This window comes from Ceratosolen solmsi, unplaced genomic scaffold, assembly GCF_000503995.2.
Source record: "Ceratosolen solmsi marchali unplaced genomic scaffold, CerSol_1.0 scaffold10, whole genome shotgun sequence".
Taxonomy (NCBI): Eukaryota; Metazoa; Arthropoda; class Insecta; order Hymenoptera; family Agaonidae; genus Ceratosolen; species Ceratosolen solmsi.
This window is the reverse complement of record NW_011948412.1, coordinates 15,338,346-15,347,386: the sequence shown is the minus strand read 5'-3', so window position 1 is coordinate 15,347,386 and position 9,041 is coordinate 15,338,346. Positions and strand designations below refer to the sequence as shown.

The window sequence follows — 9,041 nt, the reverse complement described above, 5'->3', positions numbered from 1 at the left end:
TAAATATATTATCTATTATATAATTGTGCATCTTTCATTTAATTTTTTAATTTATAATTTTTATATGTTCTACTTTGAAAAATAATTTGTTCATTTAAGAAAAATAATTTTCTCAAATTTCTTATCATTAATAATTTAATAAAGAAAGTGTAAAAATAAAAAATATAAATTTATTAGACTGGAATATATTTAGTTATAAAAATTGATTTAAATTGTTTCAATATAAATAATGTTGTAGAACAGAAATATACGTAAATAATAAACAGGTGAAAAAATGAACAAAAAGATGAAAAATTAATTTAAATATCAACACCAGTCAAAATTTTAAATGTGTATTTATAAAATTTACTTACTTTCATGTATAGTAAAATATTTGGCGATCATTAAGCTTTTGCACTGGTCTAGAATTCGATAGAATTGGTCCTTCAATTGAACAAACATTACGAAATTGTGAAATCTGCAGTACATAAAATGAAGTTTTCATGTTCTTTTCACAATAAAGTTTTTATTGCAATTTTTATATTTTTATAACATTATAAAATTGATATAAAATAACTAAAAATATTTGAAGCAGAATATCCAAGTTATTGTAATTTAATTTCACATTATTTAAATGACATAAAATATATATCTATTGCATCCGGAGCTTAAGGTCTTTTCTATAATTAAAATAAAATTATATTTATTTTATCGAGAAAGAAATTCAGAAAAAATAAAATCCATTGAATATAAATATTGTTATATATAAATATCGTGAGATTAAAATTACATGTTTAACAGGTATACAATTTTTTAAAAATTTATGATATTTTCGTAATAAATCATATAATAATATAATAAATCATATAATAATATAATAAATCATATAATATACATCATATAATAATACTACATGAGAATAAATAAATATTCTTTACAGTCTGTTTATATATACTTGATGCCTTTTTTTGATATTATATTTAATATTCTTACAAAAGAACACATTTTTATTTTTCCATCAATTTATTTTATTTTAATTATTAACTTTATATTTTATTAATGCAACAACGTTTACATTAGTACATTATTATTAAATTCTGCATGGATTATAACTGGAAAAAATGCTGCCACTTTGTAGTTAAATATATACGCAATATATATATTTATATGCAAATTTTGAGTGAAATATATATTATAAAATAATGCTGGTTCTACCAAAGTAATTATTAATTTTTATATAATTTAAATTAATTTAATAAAAATAGTATTTTCATCAGTGAATGATAATTAATTTAATAAAATTAGAAAAAAAAGTTTTTTTAATTTATAATTTTTTATAAGTTTTTATAACCTTTTCGAAAAATTCATTTAAAAACTTTTGAAAATGTGATAATTAGCATAAATATTTTTTTATCAAACCTTCTTGAAAAAAAACAGATTTTAGTCTGAAATATAAAATAAGTTTGAAGTTTCACAAAAAAAATGATATTTATTTGTAATAAGGTATTATCAATGTACAATGGATAATACAAAAAATATAAGAGACATTGCAAAAGATAAAACAGTTTGTATAATTTATTATCTCAATTATATATTATACATTTACGAGTAATTTATTTTTTAATTTAGTAAATAAATAGGGTATAATTTATGTTTAAATTTATAAATTAAAATTAAATTAATGCTATCAAATTAATATAAAATACTGTTATAAATTATACTTGGATTGAAAAATATTAATTAAAAATTTAATAAATAAATAAATACTATTAACCTGTTGAGCAGATATGGCTATGGGACAGGGGTTAAGGATCCAAATGGCATTCTCGGTGCAGGGCGGTTGCGTAATAGAGCCGCTATAGGTATAAAACTTCGTATTAAAACTCGGCACAAGCCATTCGAGTGGAAAAGCAGTCACGGTAAACCGGCAACCAGGGTTTGAGATACGCCAGAGATTTGTTACGACGTGGTCGAGGTAGGGGTTATCAATACTTGTCAGCTGTCATGACATCATTTTATTACATACTCAAGAAGTTTTATTCCTAATTTCAATTATTTGAAATTGTGCCAAGATTAAAATTACATTGAATTAAAAATTTATTCACACGTGCTTACATTGTACATTAGAATTCATTAAATTATTGTAGAATTACATATGGAAAAGCTTTAATTTATCTAGGAATCGATAGAGTAAGAATACGTTTTCGATATTCTTATATACATAAATATATGCGTGTGAGTGCATGTGTGCGTATATGTATTTATATATGTACGAATGTATGTACGTACGAATGTGTGTAGGCATGCATATGAACAGTGTCTTTGGTTGACAAGCAGTTAACATGCTGGGAACATTGTAACAAATAAATTTATTTTATGCTATCAAATATTTAAAATAAGTATTGATATTAATAACTTCAATGTACAAACTTGAAAAAAATAGGACAGAATGACGACTACGTCTCGGTCGTTTGTTGTGACACCAGGTAATGTGCAGGTGGATCGCTTGGTATGGACTACTTGAAGTTCCATGGGGTAACGCATATAGTCAATACTATGCTCGCTACCCTCGTCATTGGCCGGGCCCCAGCGAAACTCTATCGAGCAGAAATCATAAACACCTTTTAACGGCCCGCCTGATAGACACGGCCGCATTGATGATCTCCACACACCAAGAAGAATCACTACGGGCGTTAGATTAATGACCTTGAAAAGGTGTAAATTGATATTTCGAGTAGGCATATTAGTATAATCGATAATACTAAGGTTATTTTAATATTTATTTATTTTAATCAAATATTTATTTTAATACTATCTGAGATATATATTGTTGATCTCCACATTCAAGAAAACTTATTTAATTTCATACTATAGAATCGTGTCAAAATTGAATTATTTTATTTAAGCAAAAAGGAAACTATTGCAAGAAATGTTCAGTAAATTATACGACTCTTGATTACAAAAAGAGTATCCAATTTAACATCGTTTCCCTTAAATACCTACATACATTAAAAATAAAAACCCTATTATCTCAGACTAATCACATATATAGAATATTTATTTTATTTTTTTAATTTACATACCTAAATATATGATATTTCATAGGTATTGTATAATAAATCACAAAAACTGAAGAAATTCTATGCAGCAGCTAAAGTGCTATGGGATTAATAAATCATCTTATAATGTATTATTAAATTCTATAATTTAATTTAATTTAATTTATGTATATATATATATATATATATATATATAATATAATATAATATATACTCAGAATAATATCTTATATACTCAGAAAAACTGAGTTGGAATAAAACGTATTTCTTCCTCTATAAACAAGATATAGTTAGTATGAATAAGATTCATAGAAACATTTGTGACACCCTAACTTTTAAAGATATTAGTCGTTTGTATTTTACAATATTTATTGTATTACGTATTTATAATTTAAGGATTAATACATTTTAATGGTACCGTGGTCTTTATAATCTAAATATAAAATATAAAAAGATATATGTGATGTTTTATGATTATAGTTGGTAGTTATTACTCTAACATATCAAGAGCATATCGTTAACTAAACTCCCATAATTCTTTGTTTTTGGTAGTCTTTAAATATACAATATTAAATATTATATGACAACATATTCTACCTTTGTTTCCATCGTTTACAATAACCATAGACGCGGGCTCATCGCAATAGCCTTGCCAACGAAGCGGCTCCGAATGTGCGACGACAGTCGCGCACTGGCCGTCGATGTTGATCGGCGACTGTTCGCAACCCCGGGACTCCGGATAGAGGAGGCGCCATACTCTCGGGCCATTATTCTCTCCGTAGATAAATGGATTGATCCAACTAGATTCGGAACACCTTGATGACGACACTAAGCACAGCCAATCCAGCAGCTCCATTAATAGCATCGCTGTCAAAGTATTTTTAAATGTCCGTACATTTTTCTTTTCTTTGTTAAGGGTCCAAAAAAATTTAATATATTCTTACAACTCAGTTATTAAATTATATATGCCACTTTAACTGTAATAAAACGATTAATATTGCTATATTGGGTAAAATTTAATATTTAATTAATTTAATTATTATGTACACACACATATATATTTATATATATATATATATATATATATATATATATATACATCTACGATATGGAATATAAAAATATAGACAAAGAACTTATCAAATACTGTTTTATGTACTATTACTTTGTCTTTATGTACATATATTACGATTATAAATATTTTTTCATAAATAAGCAATAGATGTTTTCAATTAATACTTTTCACTTATAAATAATAATTTCATAATATTTAAATGATTTATATTAATATAGATATTTCTATTATGAATTTTAAATTAAAAATTGGATAGTTGCCAATCCCATTGCACTTGGCACATTGATCACGTTTAGCAGTTATAGGACTTAAAAATGCGATTGCAGAAGATAGAAATATGTGAAAAATATTTGCTTTCAAGAAAAGACGTATAAATGGCGGAAACGATTATCTCTAAGTGTGATATAAGAAATGGGGAGACTTTTTATAGATCATTGATCCATTTAAAAAGGAAGTAAAAAACATCGAATCAATTGATCAATCAATAAGGCTATACTTGTAATAGATCCATAAATTTAAGAATACGCCATAAATAACAATTAAATAATAATTATTTTCTGCATTCCTAAGACTCCTGAATTTTTAATATTTGAATTATTGGTGATAATGATTTTTTACGACAGGAAAGCTTGTTCTTTTTACACGTGTGTTGTATAGCTTGTAGTTATTTTATGAATAACAGTATCACAAGCCAATGATAAATTATAATCAATTATATATTTATAATTAATTATAAGTTACAATTATAATTACTTATACTTTTTTTGCCTAATAATTTCAAGCCACAAAAAGTGAATGTTTCATCAGTAACAATTAAGTCTCATATTACATAATAATATCGCTTATAGAGTAATACACTAGTAATTTGAAAAATAATATAATCATGTCTTCTGTTACATAATAATATAAAATTAATATTTTTAAATAATATGCAATCGCATTTTTTAAATTTAGATAATTTTCCAAAATGTTCTGTATATCAAACAAAAGTGATTTTGTCAAAGTCCTGTTATAGTTAATTTAAAGAATCAAAATTCGAGAACGAATGAACGAATGAAAATTGCTCTTTTTTATTTTTTAATAAATTTATATATTTTGAATACATATTATATGCAATTTAAAGTGAATGTAATCTAATGTACCTCATACATTAATTAAATGTAATTCAGAGAAAAATTATGTTTGTCATTCTTGTTTTAGAATCATCAAATTATTTAATTTATATTATATATTATATTTTTTATTTTGATCAAAACAAAAATTGAAAAAATTAAAAGAAAGAATTAAATTAGTTACTGCTCATTAGCAACATTACAATGTTTTATTATTATACAAAATTTACTTTGCAATTACTATTAATAACTTGATAATTCTATACAAAGTTAACAATTATCTATAATCATCATATTCATCTAATTTCATGTATATTAGATGAAGAAGTGTAATGCAATAGCTCACTGTTGTTGTATTTTTTAATAATCAGATACTGAAATGTGCAATTTACATATTTCATATAATTTCTGAAAAATATATTTCTTTGCATACTTAGTATCGTCGAATAATTATTTTTTGAAATATTAAAATTCAATTCTAGTTAAAAACAAAAATTAGGTAAGGTATAGGAATTACTTCAAAACTCGCTAATTTTAAATGGTTCTTATTTAAAGAATATTTCGATTCCCTTTCAAAAATACAAATATTAAACTACAATTGTAATTAATATTATGTATCTTAGGTTAATTTTAAATTTAGTTACATTAAAAAAAAAGATTAATATTAAATGTTAAATGTTACTTTTTTATTCTTGCAACAAGTTGGTCAACACATAAATATTTGTATTTTACTTAAAAATTTAAAAATCATGTACAACATATATTATTCAATTATTTTTCAGAATTTAAAGTATCAGAAATAGAATTAATAGTTATTGAATAATGAATAGTCCAAAGCACAGGTAAAAATAAACGATTTTATTATATGTAAAGTATTTATTTAATTTTCAACTTATATATAAATGCATGTTTTGATTTGAAAAGCAGTTAAAGCTATTTAATCATTTTAATTCTTATGACACACAATAAGATACGAACTTATAATAACTAAATAAAATTAATCCTGTAACATATTTTAAAACATATTAAAATTCATTAATTTAAAAAAATTCTTTGAATTTTAAAAATCTATAATAGAAAATAAATTAAATAATTATTCTTATTAAAATATACGAAAAAAATTAAATTAATTTATAGAAAAAAAATTTGGTTTAACATTTACAAATAAAATGTCAATATCAATACACGATATATATATATATATATATATATATGCATATAACGTCCGTGATAATATAGTTTTGCTTCTGCCAATAGTAAGTACAGGTTATGTTACATTAAATTTACCAAAAAGAAGGATACTGCCGCAAAATATAATGATATCCATTGTTGAAAAATCCTTCATTATTATCTTCAGACGATAGAAAAATTTTCAAATCACGGTACAATATATTAAACATAAATTATTAGTTATACTTTAAAATTTGAAAATACGCATTCGATTAATTCCATTATTTAAGAAAATGAAGTTAGTAGTAATTAATAATAACAGCGATCTGAAAATTTTATTAAAAAATTTCAGATCATAAATTCAAATATGTCATAATTTCAAAATTGTACATACACTTGCTTATTCAAATTTAACCTAAATTTTTAAAATATGGAAAATGAGCCCAGTAAAATATGAAACAAACGTTTTAAAATTAATTAAGTAAAATATCATAGCCATTTAAAAATGTCAAAAAAAATAAAAAAAAGTTAGATTCTTTAATATCTTGATATTTATGTTTTTACGTACATTCATTCATATCTTTATTCCATTTTCTGTTTTAAAGAAGAGAAGGTTTGGACGTCGACAACTGGGATACCAAAGTGGAATCAATCGCCTATTGATTTAAACTCAATGTATACAATACATCATAATTTCCCAATTTTAGTTCTACAAGGACACTTAGCTTGCAAAGGACCAGCCAAAATGATAAATACTGGAAACACAGGTTAATTATTCCTGGTTGTTTTGTTAGTTAATAATGCTTATTCAAAGTACTTTATACATTTTAGGTAGATGCAATTATAATAGATTGAAATGAAAACTTGTTGTCAGATATCATATAAGTAATATTACGACGAAAATATTAATTTACGTTATAGTAAAAATTGAATTTATTGGTAATCGAGTGGCGACATTAAAAGGCGGACCGTTAAATGATGAATATCAATTTTCGGATTTGCAGTTTCGTTGGGGTTCGACTAATGCTTTTGGAGCTGAACATTCCATTAATAGTGTTTGGTATTTTATGCCATATGTATACGAATTATATGAATTCAGTATATTATGTATTTTATTTCAATAATTAACTTACTAATTTTGAATAGTTTTTGAAGTGAATACTTTTAGAAAGTAATAGGGTTAATGTTTAGAATTTCATAGTAGTTTAAAAATAAATAAGAATTTACAAATACAACAAGTTATCCCCCTAAAGGCTAAAAATTTATTATAAATAGTTTTGATTAACGATAATGTTAGTTATATATATATATATATATATATATATATATATATAATTTTCTTCAATTAATAAATTTTTCCAATCAAAATATTTACGTATTACCTTTACTGAAATCATTGAAATTCAATGAATAAAAAGTTACAAATGCCATACTTTGTTAAATATCTTACATCAATTGAAATATATATATTCTTCATGTAGGTTTTCAATGGAAGCACAAGCAATACATTGGAATAAACGTTATGGTTCCATTGATAAATGTTATGAGAAACCAGATGGAATTGCCATCATTGCATTTTTATTTCAAGTCAGTTTATTATTTCTATATTCTATAAATTAAAACTAACATTTTGACAATTTTGTTATTCATTATTATTTTATTTAAAATTATATTTAGTGCTATAAATACAATTGCTATAAAGATTATTCTTTTTTTTTTTCAATTATAATAGCATATACATGTAATATATATGAGATGAAATTACAATTAATACATAATTTATTCTAGGTAATCGGTTGTCCTGGAATGCCGGACAATCCAAATTTTTTGCAAATAACCGACAATTTAAATTATATTAAATTAGCTAATAAATATACTATTCTTCGTCCAGGTTCGTGTATTAAATATTAAATTTGAAAGTAATTTTGAAACATCAATATGACAATAAAATATAATAATAAAAATAATGCTTTTTGATTTATCGACTGATTTTTTATCTGAGATAAATAATTTGTATAATTCTAATATATATTATCGTGCAGATTGTTTAAAATGGATTGCAGAAGCCATTTCAAAACCTGGATATTATACTTATACTGGATCTCTTACTACTTATCCCTATTCAGAGTGTGTAACTTGGATTGTTATACCTTGTCCTATTGTAATTTCGGCTAGACAGGTTTGTTAAATTATATTGTAACTGTACTGTCGATGTCATTTATAATTTCTATTTTTACACTGAATGTATTAAACACATAGTATTTTATAATATCATATGTTAGTAAAAGAAAAAAATTACAACAAAATATTTTTATAAATATTCTTATATCTTATTTAAAATGATTATTATAACAATTATAAAAACTATATTATTATAATATTTATTTTAAACAAGTCAATACATTGTATGATAAAAGTAGTTTTTCATATTATATATAATTCAATAATAATATTAATTTATAAACTTAATATTTTTAGGCTGATGCATTTAGAAGACTTTATAACAACAAAACTGAACTCATTACTCACAACTTTAGATCACAGCAAAAAATTCATGATAGAAAAATTTTTTACGCTATTGGTTGATAGATATTAATAAACATTTCGTCATTTGTTTTGGCGTTTAGTATTAATTAACAGAACTAT

General features: G+C 23.4%; 2 protein-coding genes across 2 annotated transcripts; one reads left to right on the top strand and one right to left on the bottom strand.

Moving 5' to 3' along the window:
• Positions 1–355: 355 nt before the first annotated feature.
• LOC105365247 (carbonic anhydrase 13) lies at positions 356–6,569 on the bottom strand. The gene is made up of 5 exons (XM_011503362.1): positions 6,513–6,569; positions 3,636–3,905; positions 2,410–2,663; positions 1,754–1,978; positions 356–457 (listed from the first exon to the last, which is right to left on the bottom strand). The coding sequence occupies exons 1-5, from the start codon at positions 6,550–6,552 to the stop codon at positions 356–358; spliced, it is 891 nt and encodes a 296-aa protein (XP_011501664.1). The 5' UTR covers positions 6,553–6,569.
• A 380-nt stretch (positions 6,570–6,949) lies between these two features.
• LOC105365239 (carbonic anhydrase 2-like) lies at positions 6,950–8,981 on the top strand. The gene is made up of 7 exons (XM_011503350.1): positions 6,950–6,959; positions 7,001–7,162; positions 7,317–7,455; positions 7,877–7,982; positions 8,184–8,286; positions 8,438–8,574; positions 8,874–8,981. Exons 1-7 carry the CDS (start codon positions 6,950–6,952, stop codon positions 8,979–8,981), a joined length of 765 nt encoding a protein of 254 aa, XP_011501652.1.
• The last annotated feature ends 60 nt before the right edge of the window (positions 8,982–9,041 follow it).

Excerpts from the sequence above, each read along its gene's own strand:
- LOC105365247 (XM_011503362.1), bottom strand. The coding sequence starts at position 6,552 with ATGGATATCATTATATTTTGCGGCAGTATCCTTCTTTTTG. Across the intron at positions 2,664-3,635 it reads TGTAAACGATGGAAACAAAG|TGATTCTTCTTGGTGTGTGG; the intron begins GTAGAATATGTT and ends TAACGCCCGTAG. Across the intron at positions 1,979-2,409 it reads TTCTGTCCTATTTTTTTCAA|CTGACAAGTATTGATAACCC; the intron begins GTTTGTACATTG and ends ATGTCATGACAG.
- LOC105365239 (XM_011503350.1), top strand. Across the intron at positions 8,287-8,437 it reads ATATACTATTCTTCGTCCAG|ATTGTTTAAAATGGATTGCA; the intron begins GTTCGTGTATTA and ends ATTATCGTGCAG. Across the intron at positions 8,575-8,873 it reads TTGTAATTTCGGCTAGACAG|GCTGATGCATTTAGAAGACT; the intron begins GTTTGTTAAATT and ends TAATATTTTTAG.